The sequence below is a fragment of the Uloborus diversus genome, chromosome 10, assembly GCF_026930045.1.
Source record: "Uloborus diversus isolate 005 chromosome 10, Udiv.v.3.1, whole genome shotgun sequence".
NCBI classification, from domain to species: Eukaryota; Metazoa; Arthropoda; class Arachnida; order Araneae; family Uloboridae; genus Uloborus; species Uloborus diversus.
This window is the reverse complement of record NC_072740.1, coordinates 123,651,388-123,676,935: the sequence shown is the minus strand read 5'-3', so window position 1 is coordinate 123,676,935 and position 25,548 is coordinate 123,651,388. Positions and strand designations below refer to the sequence as shown.

General features: G+C 33.8%; 2 protein-coding genes across 3 annotated transcripts in view; both read left to right on the top strand.

Annotated features, from left to right (window-relative positions):
* LOC129231164 (T-box transcription factor mls-1-like) overlaps positions 1-1,138 on the top strand; it is a 29,275-nt gene extending 28,137 nt beyond the window's left edge. The window contains exon 8 of the mRNA XM_054865412.1: positions 825-1,138. Coding sequence (XP_054721387.1) covers positions 825-1,138 — 314 coding nt within the window. The remainder of the gene's footprint in view (positions 1-824) is intronic.
* Positions 1,139-5,480: 4,342 nt separating this feature from the next.
* Positions 5,481-25,548, top strand: part of LOC129231227 (protein GDAP2 homolog) — a 40,518-nt gene continuing 20,450 nt past the window's right edge. The window contains exons 1-6 of one of the 2 annotated variants that reach the window (XM_054865489.1): positions 5,481-5,636; positions 7,452-7,625; positions 14,256-14,398; positions 14,605-14,758; positions 15,205-15,293; positions 22,497-22,736. In XM_054865489.1, the coding sequence (XP_054721464.1) occupies positions 7,453-7,625; positions 14,256-14,398; positions 14,605-14,758; positions 15,205-15,293; positions 22,497-22,736 (799 nt within the window). In that variant the 5' untranslated portion in view covers positions 5,481-5,636; position 7,452. Of the gene's footprint in view, positions 5,637-5,657; positions 5,856-7,451; positions 7,626-14,255; positions 14,399-14,604; positions 14,759-15,204; positions 15,294-22,496; positions 22,737-25,548 lie in introns of those variants that run through there. The other variant, XM_054865490.1, reaches the window with a different exon arrangement.

Below are 25,548 nucleotides of genomic sequence, written 5' to 3'. Positions count from 1 at the left end.
TGGAATATATCCTCAAAATTTGAGAAGAATGGCCACCGTAGGCTCCTCTATTCCGAATGAAACTTCCGTTTTTTGTGTAAGAACATGAGAAAAGTCCTTTTATTTGGAATTTTTTGTTTTGACCTAATCACAAGTGAGCATATCGTGTAAAGCCATGACAAGAAGTTTGCATGTCAGGTTTTCAATTGCCGACTTCATGTAAAGTTTTTTTTTTTTTTTTTTTTTTTTTTGCCCACACTGTACTTTGCTCACATGCAAGTAAACTATAATCTTTACTGTGATGAGTAAGGGAAAGTACGAAAGCATTTTGTCATACGAATTAAAGATAAAGCAGAAAAAGCATCAAAATGAGATTTTAACTTACTTCTCAGGAATAGAAAGTCTCAGGTTGAAAGAGCCTCACTGCCGTGGGCAAGTAAACGGCCTTATCTACAGAATGAGCTTTTGAAATAATTGAAGAAACGCATTCTGAATTCAAAGCTAACAGGGAAATGTTAAATTTAGACGTTTTTTTCGCGCTTTTTCTTCAGCGGACACCAAGAATGCAAGCTTGTACAATACAGCTAACGTGCAATGGATGAAGAAAATGGAAAGAAAAAGAAAAAATAAATAAATAATTTGCCAGTTACTGCCTTTTACCAGCCCACGGTAGCTCATTTCCCGAAACATCACCGAAGATCGTCTTAAATCACGATTTTAGAGTTTCCTAAGTTTCAATTCAGCCCTGCTCACATTTGTATTTGATTGTATTATTTTATTAGTGTTGTATTTGAAAAAAAGTAAAAGTTGCCTCACAGGAAAACTTATTATCACTATTATTACAGGTGGCTTAAATCTTCGCCCTTTGAAAACTTTTGAAGAGCATAGGCCTGACGTGTATACTCTTGATCTTATTTCACCTTTCACAAAAATGCAACACTTTCCTGGCAATAAACATATGGACTCTTGTGTGTCTTCGAACTTTGCATCATCTAAAGAAAACTCTATTTTAAGAAATGACTCTTCGATGAACTGGTACATTGCAAAATCAAATTTAAGTCCTCATCCACTAAGGAAGTCTCAAAGTTTTCCGGTTTTAGATCTTGGAATGACAAAAAATACTCCGTTGTTACATTGTTATCCGCTTATGAACTTATGAATTTATATGCAAATAAAAGGTGTACATAAATGTGTAATAAAATTTATTTTCCAAAAAATGTACTTCTGGGTTCCTTCTTTCCTCTTCTAATCCATACCCTGTGCGGTTGACCAACAGATAGACCCGACAATTGGGCGATGAAAGCGGTCAATTGAGTCCCCTTCTTCCTTAATCTTTAAAAACATAATGTAATCATGCCTTTTGCACGCATTTTTATTTTTTTTTCTCTGTCAAACGCATTGAGTATTCATCCTTGCCCCCCCCCCACCCCTCCTGGAAAACTTTGAAATGATGGTCCCTTTCCAGTAATAGCATTTGGAGGTCGTTTTGGCCTGATCGGTGAGGAATTGGACTTGGGACCGGAGGGTCTCGGGTTCGATCCTTGCTGGTCGAAGATCCACCGTCGTCATTATTGGTGACTGGGTAACGTTAAATATGCTCGTGATCACAATGTCCTCCAAGTGAAACAATACTTCTGGGGGTGCAAGACCAGAAAGTTATTCGGGTCCTGGCCTGTTTCTAAATTCTCGAACTGTCCATAGACGGCACCACCATCTATTGTATTGTCTTCTGAAGGCAAGGTGCCTGGCAAGCACTCCTTCATAGTTTGAGGGCCAGAGGTCCCTTTGATAGTTTAGAGTAATATCATTTAACACGCAGAGCTAGTTCTTGGTGTAAGATAAATGTGCGGTCGCTTAAACGCTTAAAAATGTTTTCAGTACAAAAGAAAATACCTATATCGACAAGAAATATTACATACATGCGTGTTAAAAAACTTAGAAGTTCGGAAGTATTCGGTATGCTATTAATTCGTTCATGGCGCTGACTATAATAAAGCACAGAGAACTAAGAGTAATAGAGGTGCAATGGAATGTGTTCCTTGTTTCAATAAACGTTTCAAAATGGTTGTGAATGTTGTAACAACCCTTTATAAATTCCCATTGTAACATACATACATACATATATATATATATATATATATATTCATGGACAAATTTATGTTATATATTTTCATGGCTTTGGAGAAAAATTGAACATGAAAACATACCTGTAAATAAACGAAAGAAAGAGTTTTTAAAAGAACCTGCAAAAAGAAGCAACAACCAGAATGCTGACCTTTCTGGTTGTTCTTTCTTTTTGCAGGTTCACTTAAAAACTCTTTCGTTCGTTTATTTGCAGGTATGTTTTCATGTTCAATTCTTCTCCAAGGCTCTCGAGGAGGGTAGCATGTTGTTCGGACCTTCCCTCTTGCTAAACAGAAAATACCTTGTGGACTTAGGGACTGGTCCTCCCTTGAAAAAGTATCCGTCCCTGGTTCACTTTTTTCATTTTGGTGTTGTTTCCGTGTTCTTGCTTATTGAAATATCCATTTTATATTGTTTGTTTATTCATGAATATGTTTGCACTGTTTATGTTTCTAGCAGCTTTACACAGACATTACAGTGCACTTTGGTTTTTATTCTTTCATTTTTCTTTCAATTTTATCTGAATTTATTTTTTAAATGTATCTCATGTTATATATATATATATATAACCTCCCTCCTGTGGCCCTTGAACATGTGTCCCTTTAAACCTGTGCCTCTTCGTTTTTTACTTTCTTCTATATCTAATATATAGAAAAAAGTATTCGATAAGTGCAAATTTTCGAATTTTGACGGATTCGAACGTTTTGAGGTGTGCTGAGTCCATTTTGACCATTTTTGGAAAGTCTGTCTGTCTCTGTGTGTGTGTGTGCGTGTGTGTATGTGTGTGTGTGTGTGTGTGTGTGTGTGTCACGTATGATGTGTGTGACCAGTTTTTTGTGGCCGCTCTACAGCAACCGCATGAAATCGAACGAAATTTGGTGCACTTATGTGCCCCTATGTGAACTTGTGCCCATTGGTTTTTCGCGTGAATTCCTCCAAAGGGGGGGGAGCAATGCGGGACCAAGCAAAACTTGGTACATATGTTGCCCCGAACAGGTACAGTTGCTGATTCAATTTTGGTGTCAATAGCTCAAACGGGGGTTGAGCTATAGAACATTTTTTGTCGTCGATTGCGGCTGCTGTATCTCAAGAAATAATGAACGGAATCAAACAAAAATTTATCGAAAAGTAGCCCTTATAGAGTGTATAAGAATTGATTCTATTTTGGTGTCAATAGCGGAAAAGGGGGCGGCACAATCGAACGTCCTTTTTTTTTCCATTGTGAGTGCCATATCTTTGAGAATATCGAAGTCAGATTCAACAGAATCCAACCCAGGCAAATAGTAGGACGTCTTGGAAGATTCTCCAAAGGAAGGTCTTGGCCCACCCTGGGCTGTCGAGTCAACTATGATGATGATGATGATGAGTGCCATATCTCAAGAAATAATGCTGCGTTCTGGATGAAATTTGGAATAAATGTGAATCCATGTGTAAACATGCCTTGGTTAGGACGTCTTGGAAGATTCTCCAAAGGAAGGCCTTGGCCCACCCTGGGCTGTCGAGTCAACTATGATGATGATGATGATGAGTGCCATATCTCAAGAAATAATGCTGCGTTCTGGATGAAATTTGGAATAAATGTGAATCCATGTGTAAACATGCCTTGGTTCAATTTTGGCGCCCATCGCTTCATGAGGGGAGAGGGGGCTGATTTTTTTGTGCGAATAAAAGTTGCTTTATAAATACAACAAATAAGAAACATAAACCGTAATCGACTGTCGTCTGCGCACCGCGTGACTTTAGCTGTTGGAAAATGACCAGATTCCTATTCCTTTTCAGAGTCACAACTGACTACAACTGTATTTATGTCGAGGACTGCATACTAAGTGCCTTGCCTGCATTATTTTATCTATGCATAGATGGCAGCACCATCACCGGATCAAACAGTCAATGATAATTTAGAACTAGTCCAGGAGCTAATAGCTACCTGGTGCTAGCACCCCCAGAGGTATCGTTTCACTTGGAGGACATTGAGACCACGAGCATATTTAACGTCGCCCAGTCCCCTTTAATGACGACGGTGGGTCTTCGACCATCGAGGTTCGAACTCGGGACCCTCCGGCCCCGAATCCGACACTCTACCGATCGGGCTACCACGGCCCCAAATGACCAGATAATCGCGAAGATTTAAACTTTTTAACTGTTGCCACCTTGTGTTTGTTAACAAATAAATGATTGTAAATATTTTAAGCAAGGCTTTTAAAATAATTTTTCTATTTTCATTCTTTGCTTTGCTTTTGAGATAATTCGTGAATGGGGATGCTCGTCAAGTTTTGGCGTGTGTAATTTTGTTTCTGTTGGGAATATTGCTTCCTCGTCAAGCGTGGGGAGGGATCAGAATCATAAGAAAGATATAGAAGAAAGATTCGTGAGATGGCCACAACATAACTAGTTCCTTTTTTTTTTTTTTTTTTTTTTTTTTTTGCACCTTCAAAACTGCCGGACTTTATTTTTTAATTCTTTTAGAACCTGGTCGCCTTTCCTTTTTTTGCTCCCTCTGTGCAATTTACTTTTTCTGTTTGTTTTCATCCTCGAACCTATGCGCCCAATTGCTGGTCAGGGGGTACGTGCAAGAGTGTGTACTTTCAACCCCTAGCTTTAAAAAATTTAATAAATTGAAAATTGAAAAGCTATAATTGGAATTTAAAAACTACAAAATACATCACAAAAATTATTAAACTTATGTTCATGTCTACGAGCGCCAACAACGGGTGCTTTCTCACTCCCGTTGACTTTTAATAATAAAATAAAATTAATTAAGCAAGATATCTACAAAATACTTAAGAAAAACTACAAAATACATTGGGAAATATGGTTCTCTTTCATGTCCATGAGCACCGGCAGTGAGCTGCTTCAAGAGAGTGAACTTTCAACCCTTGGCTTTTAAAAATAAAATTAGTTGATTTTAAAAAGTAATATCACTTTTAAGTTCCCGGCGCCCAAAATGCTCGGCGCCCAATATGCGGCGCCAATTTTACGGCGCCCAATCCTCCGAGACCGAGTCGGGCTTTGTTAACAACCATCTTTTTAGAAGACGAAGCACAAATTTATTCTTACGCACGCGCAAGAAGAGCTTAGTGAAAATGAATTTTAGTGCTCATTAACGCCCTTCACAAGCACAAATAGCGTTTCATATTTTCACATTTATCGCCGTCTTGCTTTGTTCGCCAAGCGAAACTTTGGCGAAACTTTTCTAGAGCCATGACATTGGATCCTGATAACAACATCCAGTAAATGACAAAAAGAGCTTGCATCTTATTTAAAATTCTCTTTCCTTTTGCGGGTTCACATTGCATTGTGTTGAACAGAAAGAATTTCGATTTTAAAATTATGGCAAAAGCTAGTGTCAAAAGATGACGTCACAGAATCATCTGGTCGCGATCTAACCATTCGTTAAAGAAAGTTTCTGTCGTATTAAAAACTTCTATGGACTAATTTAATCATGTGACAGATTTCTTATGATTGGAAGTTGGAGCAGTGGCCACCTTATAAAGTGTGACTAAAATGAATTGTTTGTAAGCTGTTTTATCAAGGTATTTGAGATAATATAAACTATTTTCGTAGTTTGCCTTATATCAAAAGATTTTCTGAGGCTTTTGCAATGTTTTTCATTGCTTCGAAACTTAGTTGTTTTGTAAGAGAAACTTTCTGTTCCATGACAGCTTACTTTTGAAAAGAATATTGAGATAATTAAAATTTATTTACTTCCTTCTGTAACTAACGAAAGAGTTAAAGAAATTATATGATTAGAGGTAGGTGTGTGACTGCAATGTTTTTTCTAATAGTTTGAGCTGATTGAATCTGTTTTCGCATATTTTAGCTAAAGTTATACTGTTAAAATTGGATGAGTGATTAGTTTAAAGCAAAATTTGTTTGCTCTTTGACAAAAATGTTCAAAGGTATTATATTTCTCACTGCATTCGCATGCACAGCGTGACATAATTCTAGTTTTAAACCTGAAGGTAAATATGGTATCAATATTGATCGTATGCAAACAGTTTTCTACAACATTTTTTATTAGTTTTCCTTTCAAATAAATTAAAAGTTTAATTGGAATCTCCAACAGAAAAACGTAAAATAAGAATAGAATTCTGTATTTTACATCATTTAGTACATTTACAGATGGCATGAACTATTTAGAGGAAGAAGGGGTTTGTTGGACAGAGGGGCACTTGGATCACTCTCAATATTTTTAATATTAATATATATATTTTTTAAATTTATGACCAACAAATAGCCTCTATAGTCATACAAATCCAATAACAAAATCACGTGGTACAGTTATATTAAAGGAATGTTTGGAATGTTTTTTTCAAAAAAAAAAAAAAAAAAATACTGCTATTTTTTCAGCATGGAGTTATTTTCTTAAATCACCAACTTTATTTTTAAACATTTTTAATGAAAAATAGAGTAATAAATTGAACTCCTTTCCTAAAGTATGTTCTTTTATTTGATAACTGTTCGTAGCTTTTTTATTTTTTGTCATAAAAGAAAAAAATTATGACAGCATTTCTTCAGACCATGAACGTGGGGTATGTTAGTGCTCAAGGCTGGGCGATACAATGATCTATAGCAAAAAACAGCTATGCATCCCACATCATTAAAACAGTTTAAGATTTTTCCCTAAACCAGTGCATCAAATCGAAACTGTGCCGACTACAAATCCAAGCACTAACCTGCTGGTCTATGATCCTTGCCGTTTTACTCTTTGATTTTTTCATACTTACATTTAATTAACAATATGTCAATTCATTCCGACACAGCAACTATGGTGTGAAGAATAAATTATAAGAAACTTTTTTAAGCAAATGGACAATGAGATCAAACAGCAACTACCTTGGTTTTTACATTTTAGTGCATTTTGCCGTAGTCGGGTTTCAGTTTTTTAACCTTTTATTTTATTTTAATATTTTCCTTTTTAACCTGTGATCGACAACAAAATAATAGCGTGAGTAACGTTTTAGTTTGATATACAAGAATGTTAAATTTAGTTTATTGCTATTACATCAAACTGACAGAAAATTTAAATCATAAAATATTGATCTTACTTAATAACACTAAAATAGTAACCAATACCAAACTTGTTTCTTACAATTTGTTCCCTTAGTCGGGTTATCAATAAATATATATTATAACTGAAGATAAAAAAAATCTGTTAAAATCGAGTTTTACAAGGTAACCAGCCACATGTTACATTCCTCAATACATGATAGCAAATTATAAATGTTTTCATTTTTAAATATATTAACTTATTTGTGTCTTTTAAAATTAGAGCAAGTGTATCATTTAAACTTTTGATATAATTTGTTAAATTAGTATGTAACATATTAAAATATGGTTAATTTTAGAATGGATCCCTTGGGAATTTCTCCAGAAATTGTTGATGCATCTTCTTTGAAAAGGTGGAGTGAAATTAGTCCTCGAGATTTGCCTGATTCAAGCAATTTCGGTAACCAAGAAAAAGTGCATGATGTTAGCCCATTTCCTTTCAAATCTGAAATTAATAGCAAAGTTGCCTTATGGTAAGCATTTTGTCTAGTTTTATAGATTTATTTTAATGACTTTTTTTGTTTGAATGCTTTTGCTATCATCCTAAGCTTTAACATTCCTCATTAAATAATGAATGTTAATTAGGTGACTTAAAAAACAGAACAAAATATGCACTTATAACAAAGGAAATGTGACAAAAAACACATAATTTTGATTTTTTTGTCATATTCTGACAAATTTAATATATTCAGAGGTAAGGTTTCTTAAAAAGAGTAGATCTCAATAGGTTAAGATGAAAATCTCTCTCGTTAATGATTTTTGTCCTTATTTACTGTAGTAGAGATGTCTTTTAGTTCTTGCTAGTATTCTACTTGTGTGCCTTTTAGATTACCTTTTTGAAAATGCCATTGTGTGGAATCCACTTTTTTCTGTGTGAAAAGATGAATAATTTACAGCAATCAGAAATATAGTAGATCTTTATTAACACACTGCTTTGGACCTGATGTTGCATTTTACAGATATCAACATTGTAAGGATAATTTTACCCATATATTAACACTTTTGCTGTCGTTGAAGTGAGTACACACCAGTACGAGTAGGCTCATCAAATGTACAATACATAGTGAAGTTTAGAAACTTTTTAGCCATGCATTAGCGCAAGATCAGCAACTAACACATTAAAATGATATTGTTGTTCCAATGGAACATTGACTTAACTGCAAAACTAATTGAAAATGAGTTGTGTCGTCACTGGGTCCAAACATGGTTATTCCATTCGGACAAACACTGGCAGATTTGCATTTCAACTTTTAGCCACTAGGGCAGTAACTCAGTTATTTTTCATTGCATGAGGTAATGAAAAAACTAATTTTGTATGAAAATATTGGTTCTCCTGTAAAATTACACATTTTTGCAGTTGTGTCAATGTTCCACTGAAAGGGCGATATTTAGATTGCATCAATACATTTGCACATCGCAATAATTTTAAAACATTATTATCATTAAAATACAAATTATGAAAATAGATATAATATTCATTGTATAAAAATAATTTGGTTAGTCTGTGTTTTGTATACTGCATATCGGTGGCCGGAAAAACTACATTTTTTTTTTTGTAGTGAACTACAACTACTTTATTATAAATGTAGGTAGCTACAAATAGAACTTTTTTTTTTTTTAATGAAGTAACTGCAAACTATTTTTGATATGTAATCGCTACTTTACTTCTTTTTAAAAAAAATAAAATACATACACAATTTGAAGATTAAAAAAACAAAATTTGCAATCTGGTTGATTAATACATCAGCTTACTTGATCATGGAATAATTCTAGATTAATATATTCTTTTTTTTAAGCCAATTTGTCTTTCCAAAACATTTTTATGCCTATTTGCTACAAGAAAGAATTAGAAAGTTGAAAGAATTCAACCTTCAAATTTTTAATTCTTTCCTTAGAGCTAATATTAAATTCAAGAAGCGCAACTTGGCTACTTGAAAATGTACATGGATGCAGTCATATTTTGAATTGAATTGATATACAAATGCATAAAATTGATTAGATAATGAACATATTTTAAACAGATGAGAAAAATATTAATTTTCATTCTAGGAATTAATTTTAAGGGAACTTATATTTTGTTGAAACTAATTAATTTTAAGCTTCAAGCTAGGGGTCCAAACTGTGACACCATTTCCTTCCTTATTCCTCTGAAAAAATGAAATAAAAATGTTTTTTCAATCCAAATAATTTACTCTTATGTTGATATATCAACTCTTAATCACTAAAAAAAAGAAAAAAGAAAAATATCTGAAAATTTTCCCAAATGTATTCATTATTGAAAATTAATATTATAAGCTATCTGAAATATAAAACATTTCTAAGAATGCTTAGCTTACTTCAATGTGCAATTTTAAACTATATGTGGGTGATATTGATACAAAAAGCTTTTTGCTTAATGGGCAATGTTTGCATAAATATACTTTTCTATGACACTGATGCTTGTTGTAAGTTGCCCTGTGCAGTCCAATATTATCCTCTTCTATAACAATTACTATATCTTCCATATTTGGTGAATATTGGAACATTCTGATTCAAATGTAAAACATTCATCCACAGAACATTCTTGGTTGTCCGAAACCAAATTTGCTATTAAGTTGACAGATATCGCTTATTCTTTTATTTCTAAGCCATGCTCTATTCAATGCAGATATTTGCAAAGTATGAAGATTACGATGCCAAACAAACTAATGGCGTCAAAATGATGTGTCTGAGGTTCGCTCTATTATGAATCTTATTTCTCATTGTATCCACTGATATACTTGCATAAGATTTGCACCAGTCAGATTCGTTTTTCTTTTTCTTTTTTTAAACTTTGTTTGAAAGTAGTTTCAAGAAATCGCTACAAACTAAAACTTTTTGCAGCGTATTACTCACTACTCTATTTTTTTAAGTAGTTCACTATACTCCAAACTACTAAACAATGTAGCTACTACATTGGGGTTGCTACTTGTGGTGCACTATTTCCGACCAATGCTCCATAGCATGCTAGCCACATTTAAGAAGGAAATCTAGTACCACTTTTTTGTTGTAATGCCTATGTTTTTCATTTCTAAGCTTTGCATTGAGGACTTTCTAAGCATTGAGGAGAAGAGATTGAAAACCCTTTTGAGACTTAATTTGTTAGCAAATAGATTATTCTTGGAAATGCATAACAGGAATTTCTCAACTGCACAACTTCTGAAAAGTTGTGTAGTTTATGCAGATATTTGTGTTTTGTGAATTGACAGTTAAAACGTATAATAAACAGGGTGATTATAAATAGAGTTGCAATTTCAAAAGGCTCTATCTTGAAAACTACTGAGCAGAATTACTTGATATTTCATCAGAAGAATCGTGAAACCATGGAATTTCATATGTCAAAAGGAAAAAACTCTAAAATGTGCAAATAAATCGCACTGTCAGAATAATGTCTGGGGAAAGTCTAAAGGAATTTCATTAAACACTGGAACGTTTTTAGCCAAAAAGAAACATCCCAAGGATTAATAAAAGATTGATTTAAATTCAAGGTAGTATGTTAACAACCATAGAAACAAGTGAAAAAGAGGAGCTTCATTAAACAAGCACCTTACTAACAATTGACACAAAAGTTGGTTATCTATCATTAACCTTGTTCCACCACTATTCAGAAGTGTAAATGTTGCACAGCAGATCTGAGGGTATCTGTGCTGATACTATGTCTGTGGTACTCATGTCATGTGTTGGGGATTATCATAATCTCAAAACAGCAATGTTAACCTTAACAGTGCCATGAACTAGCATATTTTGGAACGTTTTTTTTTAAATTGACCAAACGAATTTTCAGGATCTCTCGATTGTTCTGGTAAAATCTCAAATCATTCTGCTTGGTTGTTTTCAGATGACAGGGTTTTTAAATCACACAGACCCCGAAGAATTCCTATTTTTCCTACTTTTCAGATCTCTCTCCTTATTTCCTTACTTTTTTCTTTTTTTTTTCCTACTTTTTCTTTCTTTAGTATAGCATTTTTAATTGTGCATTGATTCTTATTTTTACAATGTCGCACCTATAATTTTCTGCATGTTTCAATTTTAAAAATCAAAAGAAGCAAGCAGATCCTGAGCTTTTCATTGACTGACTACATTAATTTCTGGAAAGAACAAGAACGTTGCGGAGTTTGTGTGTTTAAAAGTTAAATTTTCGTAAGTAACTTTTTTGCCGTTGCGGCGTTTACGATCGACTTTTCTTTTTATCGCCCCAACTTCAGCCTACTGTTTTAACGAAACTAAAAAAAAAAAAGATACTGGCACATTCTGATGCAATCATGTATTGTTTACCCGTAAATTACAAGCTTTAGTTAAAGTAAACGGCCGACTGTTCAAAAAGTTCGGGAAAGGCAGAATTTCCTATTCGCATTTCCTATTGTTTGCATGATTGCAAGTGAAATGGAGCTCTATTTAAACAGAAAGGCAATGTAAAACCTTAAAAGGAACATAAGGAAGCAAAAAATGAAAAACTTGTACACTGTACATATTTTATCAATGTTAATACGAAATAAAATCGACAGATAACAGAAATTCGCAAAACCGGACCACTTCAAAAATAATCGCGGAAACTAACTTTTTTCGTACATAAATATGATGATTGTTCATTCAAAATCGTAAACATGATTATAAAACTTATTAAATTTCATTTTCTTTTCTTGCAAAGAGTATTTGCAAAAAAAAAAAAAGAGCGGCAAAACCTGGATGGGCAAAACGTTCCCGATTTTTGGAGAAAAATCGGAAATCAATTTAAATGGGAGATTCCGTTTTTATTTCTTCACATTTTTAAAAGTTGGGGGGATAGAGCCACAAGCAATTTTTTTTTCTTTTTAATGGGTATTTTCTACTCTGATATATCATCAATATCGAGGAGCTGCTCATCATTCTTATGTGCTGTGTTTATGGCAATGCGGAATTTCTGAATATTAAATTTTTTTTTGAAAGATTCTTACTCTTTTCGGGGTGCGGCAAGCATACCGATGCGGCGCATCTACTGTAAGTTATAGTACTTAGTGCTTCTGATCAAAGGGAGGGGGGAGGAAGAGATATATGCAGGCATTTGATGCCAGGTGCTCCCCCTCTCTCTCAATTTCGTGAACAATTTCCGAATGAATATTTTTGTTGTATGGTGAGGATTGAGAGAAACTACATTCCTTCCCTTTTATGCACAGAGAAACATTAGAAACTGATCTTTGTTTTTGATAAAAATGTTATGGTTACCATGCATGGATGTTTCCTTTTTTTTTTTTTTTTTTTGGTGACAAAAATTTTGGAACAAAAGGGAGGTAAAATTCATCAAACCATTAAAACAATATTCGTTTTTATTGCTTGATTAAAATTAAAACTGGCCGTCACATTGATCCCCCCCCCCCCGCCCCTGGTGGTGGCTAGCGAAGGATGTATACTAAATGCAAATTTTATCCGAAAACAACAAAAAGCGCCCAAACTTGTATAGTTAAGCATTAATTTTCCAAAGCCATGGAGGGGAGAAATTGACCCCACTGACCCCCATAAATGACGTGCCTTAAATAAAAATGTATGTTGAATGCTAAAAATACATAACATAGTGCACAAACCGTTTAGTTTACTTATTTCGTTATTTATTTAGTTTAATTATTTTATTATAAATTTTATGTCCCATATTTAAGGACAAATTTTTTTTAGTTCTGCATTTTCAGTCTTTTTCCGATTTTTTCAAATTTAAACATCTGCCTCTGTTTATGCAAGAATGCATGTCAGCTGCTGACTATTTTCAACTAAAACTAATTTAATATTTCCTTTGCTTTTGTATCATAGTTTATGACAACATGAGCTGAAAGTGTTAGAGTATTTTCAAATGATAAATGGATGCTCTCGAATGTTTTCGTCTTTGACAAAACTAATCTTTAACTGAAATGGTTTTATTGCACAAAAATAGGAGTTTTACTATTATTATTTTTTTTTCACACTTAAAAATTTTATTACTGTATTGTTGAAAGGTGTTTCTTTCTTTGTATTTTATTTTCATATTTTTGTAATTAATATCTTTGTTTCCACCAGTTTATTTTTCATACTAATGACTGTCAGTCGTCTTGACGTGTGTGTAGTCCTATCTCTTCCTATTTTTTCCTACTTTTTTAAGTGATTTTTTTCCTTCTTTTCCTACTTTTCTAATTTTTGATTCCTTATTTCCTACTTGTTCTCCTCAAAAAACCACTTCGGGGTCTGATCACAACTTTAATTACAATTGCCCTGTATTTAGATAGTATTAGACTAGTGCAAACAAAATATATCATGAAAATTTTGTAATAAAACTTCTAACATTTTTGAGATTTTGCTTTTATGCAAATAAATGTCAACAAAGTGAAAGCAAATTATTTGATCATGATTTTTGTCAAACATTCATTTCAGCCATTTAGATTTGTTTTGAATTTGAGCCCTTGAAATGGTGAACCTCATAAAATCTCCATAGTGGCAGTATCAAATTTTCTAAAGATCCATAGTGAAACCTAAACAGACCTTTACATAATAATCACAGTGAATGGGGTGTACAAACTTTCTTTAATCTGCTGAGTTGAATCTAAATTGCTGATGAGATTTCAGGTGCAAATATAAAGCTTGGGCTTAGTGCTGAATATAAATTTAATATGTCAATAACATTTTATAGAAGGTAAAGTAAAAGGAATTAGTTTTTGTTCTGTAGAATTTATTTTAAAATTTAATTTTTATACCTTGATTTACTTTAACCACATGATAACTTTCACTCTTTCCTTTTCTGCTTTTTATTGTGCCTTTTATCAGTCTTTGTTATAAAAGCATTATTTCAAAATTTAGGTCTGATCATATTTAAAAGAATCTCCATATCTTTTAAAAGAAATAATGTAGATTATTATTTGTGAATAACCATAATCATTGTGAAGTATAATTGAAGAGGGGGGGGGGGGGGTTCCAATTATTCTTCCCTCTCTGGTAACTTTGATGTCCAAAACTGTTATAAAATACTCAGTGCTGTGAAGAATTTAAATGCTATATGATTATGTTCAATACACTCTCTCTCATGCAATGATGTATTTTCTTTATTTTTCAAAATTTTACTTATCAATTTACTGTTTTTGCAACCACAGGGCAGGAGATATATGCTCTCTGCGGATTCAAGTTATTGTTCATTCTACTAATGAAGCCTTAACTGACAGAAGCCCATTAAATGACAGGCTTATTAAAAGAGCTGGTTTACAGCTTAAAGATGACCTCATTTCTAATGTAAAAGGTAAAAAAAAATTTGTTGCTTTGTACTTATATATGTATATAGAACATTTGAAACATAATTATTATGGTGCTATTTGAAATAAATGTCCTAAAATATTTTTTAGAATATGTTATACTAGCTTTTTAGATGTTTTTGTGATTGCACAAAGGTATTTTGATAAGTGTAGATGAGTTTCATGTTTGTGTCATTATAATAGCATTTTATAGCTTGCAGGACTGGAGAAGCTAAGTTAACTAAAGGATATAATTTACCTGCTAGATATGTTATACACACAGTGGGGCCCAAGTTTAATGTTAAATATCAGACGGCAGCTGAAAGTGCCCTTTTCTCATGCTATTTCAAGGTGTTGCAACTTGTAAAGTAAGTATAAGTTTTCCCCAAATCATTTTTTTAAAAGTTTATATAAATGATAAATCTAAACTGTCTTTTTATTTTATCCTTACATTCACAAAAGCTGTTAATTTGAATAGAAATTTCTTTATAGTTTAGTATTTTCAATTTTTAAAAAACTAAAATTTTTAGTTTTATGTCCAATAAATGTAAGGCAATAATAAAAATACTTTTGGTTGCAGTTGGTAAACTATTCCTAAAATGCCTGCAACTCTCTTAAAGTTGTAATTTTTCCTAAATTCAAGATTAGCTTCAAGTTTGAAAGGCTTAACACAATGACCCCTGGTTTTGGTATCCTTTCAGAAATTTAGCTCATTAGCATCCTCCACTTTAATAAGCTTAAATTACTGTTAAAAGTTGTAATTTTGAAGTTTACAAGTGATAAAATACCTTTGTTTTTTTTTTTTTTAATGTAGAGAGCATAACTTAGGCTCAGTTGGATTATGTGTAATCAATTCATTAAGACGGAATTATCCCCCTCATGACGGAGCTCACATTGCCTTACGTAAGTTGTTTTATTTCTTAATATCAGTCTTTGAAGTTATTATTCTTTTAATTTTGGGGATGAAGTTATTAAAAAGTGGTAATGTGAAATTTGGTTTGCTTAATTTTGTTGCACTTTTTTTAAAAAATTTCAAATTTAGCTTAATTAGATTAAAAGTACAACAGCCTCAACATCCTTCATCTAAATAAGCTACTAAACTGTATATTATCTGCTCTAGGTTAATTTAATCTCTTATTAATGTGTTATATCTGAAATCATAAGTATACCTTCAAACTGATTTCTTTTGTACTTGATGATTGTCTATCAAAATGAAATTCCACCCTCCTTTAGTAGGAGAACAAAATAAAAATTCTGTTTGTGCTGTACCCTGCACGGCACAGGGTTTAAATGCAACTTGTTAGTTGGAAAGGGCCAACAAATAGGGACAAAATATAGCCATACCCATCTTTTTTTTCTGTAGTCTCTTGCACATGACAGTAGCTTATGTTATATGTTTAATTTCTACTAAATGAAACTGAACATATATTAAACATTACTTGATCCACAAGATAAGGGAAGTCAACCATACTGCAAAGGTAAAAATAATCCTTAAACTTAAAAAGAAATACACTCTATAACAAAAAAATTGACGCACCAAGAAGGAGTGATCCGATTGAGCAAAAATTCGTGGATAGAAAGACAATGCACAGAATAGTAAATGATTAAATTCTCAGAACAATTGAATAATTTATGTCAGAGTTACAGTAAAAAGTTCAATAGGGTAGTGACCCGTCTCCAGCCGGGATACAAGCTGAAGCACGGCATGCTGAAAAAGCTCCCAGAGGGTGTCCTGCGGTATTTCTTGCCCAATTCGCTCCAACTGTCGGACGAGGTTATCAACATTCCTTGTCAGATGCAATCGCCATCCCATCATATCCTAGACATGCTCGATGGGAGACAGATCTGGCGATCTGGCAGGCCACGTAAGAGTTTGACAAGCTTGCAGACAGTTCATAGCAGCATGTGCCGTATGTTATCTGGCATCGTCCTGCTGAAAACAAGCCGAGGGTACTGCAAAAGCAACGGCAGCAAAACAGGTCTTAGGATGTCGTCGATGTACCACTGTGCAGTAAGTGTACCTCTAATTACGACCAAAGGGGTCCATTTATCAAAGGAAATGGCACCTCAGACCATAATGCCTTGTTGAGGGCCAGTGTGGCATGCAAAATTGAAACCAGGATCCCCCCTCTGCCTTGGGTGTCTCCAAACACGTCTTCGATAATCGTTATGACACAGTTGTAAGCGGGATTCATCGCTAAAGACTATACGTCCCCAGTCGGCTCCATTCCAACCTGATCGAGCTACGCACCTCTGTAATCTGGCTCAGCAGTGCGTAGGTGTCATGGCAGGAGGCATAACGGTCGCCACAAGCGTAGATTTCGCTGTCTTAACCGTCTGTAAATGGTCATGATGGACACTGGTGTTTGGGTTCAACGGCTGATGGTTCATAGAGATGAAGAATGCGCTGTGACAGCTGATTAGACATCATCAGGATCTGTTGTGACCCTAGGTCGGCCGCTACCATCCTAAAACTGAACTCTGCCATTTCCCACCCATCCTTGCCAGCTTCTTCGAATAGCCGCATCGCTTCGACTCAAATGATGAGCGATTCTCCGATTTGACCAACCGGCCTCTTTCAATCCAATGATATGACCTCTTTTAAACTCTAACAGTTGCTCCTAATGAACACGAACCATGCGGCGAGGCATTTTTAAGTTGTTGAAAGGTAATCTAAATCGCAATCAAACCGAAAGTTTTAACATTTGTTGAAGAACTTCTCTTTATATACATCTGCTGGATGCACAGTTTCAATGTGCTTTAGATCAAACTATTCATTCATTGGACACCAAATTTTAATCATTTGCATGTCTGGTCAAAACACTCATGCATATAAAATTTCAAAGCAATCGGATGATGCTTCTAGGTTCGTCGATTTTTTTTTTTTTGTTACAGAGTGTAACTGAAGTAAAAATACTTTTTGTTTTTCAATATTTTATTTGGTAACTCCAAATCTTTCAAAAAGTAATAAAAACCTCACTTTGACATGCAATTTAAAAGTTCAAGTACTTCTGCATTAAAGCGGCTCTAAAGACTCAATCTGCAAACCAAGGTTTACTGCCAAAAAGATGGTATATTTCCACAGTTGAATTAGTAGATAAATCTTTACCTTAGAGCCCGACTAGCATAAGTCCAAAAATTGAGATTCTCTGTTTATTAGTGCATTGTATGTTGAATCCTATTCTGCATCGAACCATGTAAACATAATTCTAAAAGGAAAAAAAAATCATTTGTACACATTTAAAAAATCGTTAAAAAATAGCCCGTCCCATCCTTTGCATGTGCAAGACAAATGTGTATAGGCCTTTGAGGTTGCCGTTCTGGTTTTGAGATACAGAAATATCAACAGCAATAACCAGGTATGTTATAAACAGCTGGTGCACGAAAAAAGAGGAGGGCCAAAAAAAAGTGTGTGGGGTTAGGAGGCATGACCGCAGAAGCTGTTTTTTTTTTCTAGCATTGAGTTGTTTTAAAGGCTTTTTACATTAATGATTCTATAACATCCCAAAAATGGAATATCTCCTCAAAAATCAATGGATGGCCACTGCAGACTTTCCCCTTTCAATTCAGTTTCTTTTTTTATGAAATAAGGTGAGAAAAATTCATTTGTTTGGAAGTTTTAGTTCTTATTTTGGTGGAAAAAATCAATTCACCCTGCAAAAAATCATTTTTCAATAGATTATTAATTTTTAAGTTTCAAAAGTGAGAGGGCAAGGCCCATGGGTGCAAGATCTTCCGTCTCAGGACGGATTTCCATCTTGGACAAAACTTCGAGACAGAGGTCGTTACAGAAAGAAGTTCGATGACTTTCCTTCAGCTTTTACTGCAAAAAGAAAAATTGAGTGTTTGAAAAATATGCTTTAATATTACTGGACTGTTCCATAACCACGAATTTACTCTCTATTTTCCGCCATGGGCTTGTTTTGCTTGCAATGTGCTTTTGGAGGAGTGGCTTTTAGACTCACGCCGTTTGGCTGTTTTTTAGGTTGCTCTGTTATTTCCAACTCACTGCATTGCAGACCGCGGAGTTGCTCGCTATTGTCTATGATTTATCGAATTAATCGTCTCTATTTGAAAATTTAGCTTTTTCTCTTTCTATTTTCGATCACCCTTTCGGTTTTTTTTTTTTTTTTTTTTAAATTTGCGCGTTTTTTTTTTCTTCCAAAAATGTCTTAGAAATGAATCTGAATCACTGATTGAGTGTGATTGCTGACGGGATGAAATGTTTAGCCACAGCAAAGGGCGTCCACATACCAGGCAAAACGGAAACTATCAGGGACTTTAAAGTTTTAAATGAAAATAGGAATTTTGGAAAGAATGGGGGGGGGGGGGATTTCAAGCAGGTTTGAAACACTGATGGGCAACTGTTCTTGCATTTTTGACATGTTTCTAGTAAAATATTCTAAGACTTGAGCAATCACTAAATTCCAATGTCTTTCAATCTAACACTCGCCAGAATCGAAATTAGAAGGGGGGGGGGAGAGAGAGAAGGAAACGAGAAAAATAATGGCAGCACAAATTAGCAAAAAAAACGCTACTCTTGCAAAGAGGGTAAGTCAGTAAATTAACCCACAATACTGAGGTCTTAAAACGTTTGTATCTAGGACAATCTAAGAGGGGGAGGGGTGGATGCTACTCGAGGGCTCCAGATTAAATTATCGAAAAACTGAATTGAAAAGTCATTTTTGAAGCTAGGAGTGGTTTGGGCTTTTTCCTCTGCAAACTCTTAAAAATTTATAAGTCAAAAATGTTTAGGCTGTCTTTAATGATCTAAAAGTGGGGAGGGGTAGTTTAAAAAAAATTCGGAAACTGGAGTCTTAAAAGCATTAATTTAGGCTATCTTTGGTGAATTGATGAGAGGTGGTTTTGGTGTTCTAACCTGAAAATGTTTCGTAGCTGATGTACTAAAAGCTATTTGAGTCTATACTTAAATTACTTAAGAGAAAGGGAATTTATGACCCGGTCACGAAAAGTGTTTGTAATTTAAGTCTTAAAACTTTTAGACTATCTTTGACAATGTCAAGAGGGAGGGGGCTCTCTGTAGGCAAAATTCCGAAACTGGAGTCTTAAAGGTGCAACTTAAGTCCTGGGGTTCGGGGTCCCCCTTCCTGGTAAAAAATTCAAAGCTGAAGTATTCAGAACTCAGCTTTTGGTAATCTTTGAGGGACTTAAGAAGAGGGAATTCAAAAGCTTTCTCTCAATAAATTTTAGAACTTAAATTCTTAAAACTTCCGTGATAAAAAGGGGGAACCGAAAATTTAATTCAAACGTAGTGAACTTAGGGGAAGGAGTTGAGGGGGGCTCTCTCCCCTGAAAATTTCTCCATGCCGATGTATTGAAATGCTATTTTTGAGTGAGTAAAGAGTTAGGGAATTCGGGGGGGGGTTTCTCGGAACATTTTCGAAATTGAAGTCTTATAACTTTGAATTGTCTTTGGGGGGGGGGAGAATTGCTCTTTCAATAGAAAAATCAATCTTAAACACAAACTTACACTGACTGTATTAAATACAAAGAAAAGGGGGGGGGGTTACTGTTCCTAGAAAAATTTTTTTAAATTGTAGCCTTAACTCAAATTTAGGATGTTTTTGGTAAATTCAGAAGTTCTCTTTCGAAAAGTTTTCGATGCTGAAATTTTTGAAACGCCTCTTTAGGCTATATTTGAGTGCCTTAAGAGGGTGTGATTCAGGGGTCCTCCCTGGGGTGAGGATTCAGTTCCCCTATTGTTTGTTTTTTTAATTAATAAATATTGGAAAGTACCTCGTTTAAAAAATGTATCTGCTTCACTGAAGTGTTTTTTTTTATGGCTAATTTCACCACCTGCTATATTAAAGAGAAAGAATTTTTTTTCAAATGAAAACTGGGGGTGGGGAAATGGTGCCAGTTATCATTAGTCGTCCATACCCTTCCCCCACCTTTCCTTCTTTTCTGGTTTGTTGGCTCTACCTTGGGTCGACTTTCCGATCAGAACTGATTTATGTTGCAAAAGTGAAAATCTTACGTCCCAAGCGATTTTATTGCTGCAATAAAAATGTTTACGATTGGCAAAAAGCTAATGGCGGGGAGCCCCAAACGCTCTTACCCCTAACATTATCCACATAGACTAAAATTGTGTTTTTGGAACTTCAATTTCGAAATATTGCCGAAGGAGAGTTCCATAACTCCATCCCTTTGATAATGCATTCAAAAAGCATATAAACATTATGAAAGATGAAGTTCAATTTGGTTTTTAAAGCTTCAATTTTGGGGAGAGTCCAGAGCGCCCCTCCCCCTCTTTTTCTAATATTTTTGAAGGTTGCCCAATATTGTGATTTTGGGACTATAAGTTTGAAAAAATTGTAAGAGAGTCCCTGAACTTCTCCTTCTCCTGAACTTTACCAAAATGGCCTACCATTGTGTTTTTCGTTTTTTAATTTACAAAAATTTATAGGGGAGAACCCCCAGACCCCGTTATTGGCAGTTTTTAGGTTTTTGGAATTACGATATCAAAATGCTAAAATATTACAATTAAAACTAAGTTCATGTTGCTAGAAAAGTCAAAAGCTTAAAATTCAAATCAGATTCCAAAATTGGCATAGTTAAAATCTACAACATTTAAACACATCAATTTTCCTCAAGCACACATGCTTGGGGGGAGAGGGGGCTGAAAATATTTTCTGTCTTGAATACATCACCAAACTTGCACCCATGGCAAGGCCCTTTTACTTTTGAAAGTGAGGGGGCAGTTGTTCTCCTTGTCGCCTCCCCCCCCCCTCCCATATGAGCTACCTATGAGGTATGTGATAGTTGAAAAATTTGGCTGATTTACCAATTAGCAGTTTTTATATGTTTCATCTATGTTCAATTTTATCATGTAATTATACTATCACTCATCATAACTGTATAACTGACACCAACAACCTAGGGTTTTCCAGCAAAATATTTGAAAGGCTCTCCACAAAAATAATGATCAATTTTAACACAGACTATCCTGTGTAACAGGGTCTATATCATCACCAGTGCATCAAGTCCATGCAAAGATTGCAGTAGAGGTAATCCTGAAGCTCCTAATTAATTTCAAAAGAAGCACTAAAATCCTTTTAAAGAAAAGGAAATTACAAAAAAAATGCCTTTTTTAAAAGTTGTCTAGTAGCTTTAAATTGCTCAAAGAAGAAAACCTTGTTCTCAAAAGAATTATTTCATTACTGTTTGGAACAAAACTTTCAATATCTTCTTTTAAGTGTACAATTTTTTTTATTGTTTACTGTGACAATAATTTTATCAAAACTAAGCAAACCCTAAACAGTCAATATTTATTCGACTATGAAAATAATTCAATTTTGATTACCTTTCCCTACTTATTATAACTGCCACAGACATTAAAAAGTATAGCATGTGAGAAATTTAAAAAATGAGCCTTCTATTTTGTTTCATTTGAAACAGTTATTCCAAAATTTCTCAAAGTCATACAAAATGTAAACAAACTTTATCTAATGGGATTTTTTACATGCCTAGGTACGAAATTCAAAACAATGCAGTATTTCTTTGGTGCATAAAAGAGTAGTTTATGATTCAAAAATTAAAACTTGAACTGGTTTGGACATAAACTTTCAAAACAACCGCCTCAAAGTACCTCTGTCCCAATTTGAGATAAATCCAATGTAAACTTGATTTGACAAGGAAAAAAAACAGAGATATGCTCATTTTTTATTTATCTGAATTGTGTTTTTAGTATACCTAAAGAATCAGTATTTGTATTACATTTGTATATAAAAAGTTGCCCTCCTTATAGCTTGAGAATTAAAAAAAAGTTGATTAGATCTGGTTTTCCTTTCTTCTGAATTATTTGTTTCTTTCTTTTGATTCTGACGTTCCTTTGAGTTTCATGCAGCTTCATGCATGCCAGCTAAAAGTAAATAGATTTGCCTTACGCGGCAGCATGAGGTCATCTAATAAAACAAACAATGTAATAATTAAAATTTCCTCTGAAAAATATTTGTAGCTTTTAGAGATGTCTGATTTTGAGTATTATACTGTGAAACAAGATTGTTTTCTTATATTTTTCAATTTCTATAAAAGAATTGTTTTATCTTGGTTAACTTTTTCTTCTTTTTTGGACATCGAAAATAGGAACAGTCAGGAGGTTCTTAGAGAAATATGGTGATACTGTAGACATGGTTGTATTCGCTGTTGAAGATGTTGATGTTGGAATTTATGAGCTTTTAATGCCATTGTATTACCCAAGATCTAAAGATGAGGAAGAATATGCATGCTTTAATTTACCAAGGGACATTGGTGGTGAGAATGGAGAACCTTTCATTCCTGAAAGACAAATGAGGATTGTAGAACGACCTTTTCATGCTCTTGATGGTAATTTATATTGCTTTAGTCTTTCATTTTGGTTTTGCTAGATGATAGGTGTTACCTTTGAATATGATGCAGTAAATGCCATTCAAGAATGAAGTAAAAATTGCTTGAGACTCACGGCCAGCGTCAATATGAAGAAAAAAGTTTCCAGGCTTATTGGCCGTAGTCAAAATGGAAAAGAAAATCCAGACGTTTCGTCAAGCTCTCAACTGACATCGCTTGACAATATGTCTGCATTTAGTTTTTCATTTCAACCACGGCCAATAAGCCAGGAAATGTTATTTCTTCATAAAAATGAAGTAGTATAATTGAAACATAAACAAAGCATTTTACATGCCTGAGAAATTTCTATGAAAAAATAAATATATAAATAATTTAATGCTGAATCATGTTAAGTTCTTAGGCATGTTTAGTCTGTTTGGGAAAAGTATTTAAAAAAATTTTAATTATAAAACAATATATTCATACACTTTTGTTTCGAACTAGAAAGGTTTTTTTTTTTAATTATGAAACATAAATATATTCATATTTGTATTAAAAATAAGTTTGATTTTTCTGCTTTGATACACAGTTTGTTGAACTAGAATGTATCACCCACCAGCAAGGAAAGTGACACAACTCAAAATTTTGAAAAAAAAAAACATACTAAGTTAGTAGGTTAGTACTACTAACGTACAGTTAGTACTACTAACTATTGATTCAAGATCTAAATTTAGTGCTCTTTCTTGCCAGAAAACTCGCAAAAAGTTAGCATATGGCACTGCTGCATGGCGATGAAAAAAATGATAGTATCAATACCAACACATTATTAAAATTTCCTAATTTAGACTATAAAAGTTAACCACTAAAAGTCACAATCTTTTATGACTATCGTTGCGTAAAACCTTGATTTTCTTCAATGCTGTTTTATTTTTCTTTTTTTCTTTTTTTTTTGGAGTTTTGTCGCTTTTTCTGCCAGGGTGTGATATGTCAAAGATTTTGTATAAGATTTGAGTGAAAATACTATTATTTAACTACAACTGTCGCAGCTATTAAGATACTTCTGCTCTTAATCTTTTTGAAGTTTGATTTTGTTGATTGAGCAATACTGTCATTTGCAGTTAATATTTGAAGGAAACCTTTTTTTGATTTTCCACAAACATCAATAAAATACTGAAAGTTGAATTTAGGTGATTCTATATGCTTTGTATCAAAATAGTTTTTGGGTACCGTATATACTCATGTATAAGTATAGAAACTTAGCTCAAAAAATGAGATTAAAAGTTAGGGGGTCAACATAAGCGGGGCAGAACTGCCAAAAAAATTTCCAGAACAATTCTTGGGGGGGAAAAACTCTCAAACGTTAGCATTTTCCGACTTTAGACCGGCTCTTCAAAACAGATGCTATAGAAATAAATACAAACACATTTTGCTTTAATTTTACATGGTCTGACTAAAGTAAAGATTAAATAATTACTGTAAGCGGCCGACTAAACGAAAAGTGCCATATTCGCGAATTTTATCTATAGTCGCAAACTAATGCTCATCCTTTTAAAAACAATATAATCTGGCTACAGCACAGGATTTTATTGACATTTATTCAAAATAAAAGCAACAAGTAACAGAAATCGTAACAGCAAAATCGAGCCCTTTACAAAAATCGTGATCTCAGAAGTGAACCCTTTTTGGTGCCAAAGAATAATGATCCAACTTTTTTCAACATAAAAATGTTCATTATATTTCAATTTCCTCCTCTTTAAAACGTTTACATTTAAAATTAGTGGTAAAACGTGTAGTATTTTTTCAGAAAGTAAAGGCTTGACTAATATGCGGGTTTTCGATTTTTCCCCCCCCGATTTTCTCCTAAAAGTAGGGGGGTTGACTTATATGTGAGATCAACATGACAGTTGGTTTCATTTTGATTTTGTAATTGCATAGAGAAGTAAAAGCAGAGACTGCTGCTTATCTTTCTTTCTCACCGATCAATGTCATACACCACTGTCTGGTAGTTAGCAGTGACTACACAGTTGGCTATTAATTATCCAGTACTTAAGATTTGAGATAATACAGAGTCAATACATTCTTACAAAATAGATTATTGTGAAGTGAATAATATATTTTATTTAAAAGTCGAAATACTGTGTATAAACTTGATATTAATGTAATATGAACAAATTAAATAATTTAACACAACATTTTATTACACAAAATATAAATAAATAACGTGTATCCACTTGGTATAAATATAATAATATAACTTTAAAATAAAAGAATTTTTTTTTTACACAAAATATAAATACATGTCTGTGTTGTTGATAAATCTATACTATTAAAATCTGCTTGTCTGTCTTGTGTGTTTGTGTCTGTGTGTCTCTGCAACCCTATCTGCTACAAATTGTGAATGTCGACCAAGTCAATAGTGATTAGATACCTGTACAAGACATCCAGGGAAAACCGTTTTACTCTGTGTTACCTTTTTAAATATAAAGAGGGCTTAAATAAGGGGCCATACATCCAGGGGTAAAATCATCAATTGTCACCTGACATAGGCGGCATTTAGCCACGGCAGGTGGCAAACGAGGATTGGGGAGCAAAACAAGCAGGAGTGAAAACCCCCTGAATTTAATATTCAAATATGTATAGTTGAAATATGTATCAGAAGAAACAACCTTCATCAACTTGATATAAATTATATGCAATAACATTAACATACCTACTCAGATACCAGAAGTACTTGCTTTTTTTTAAACAGACATAGGTAAAACAAATTTAATTTTGGAGTTTGTCGAAAATGCTTTTGTTCTTGTGCTGTCACGTGACAACTGGAAGATTCTTT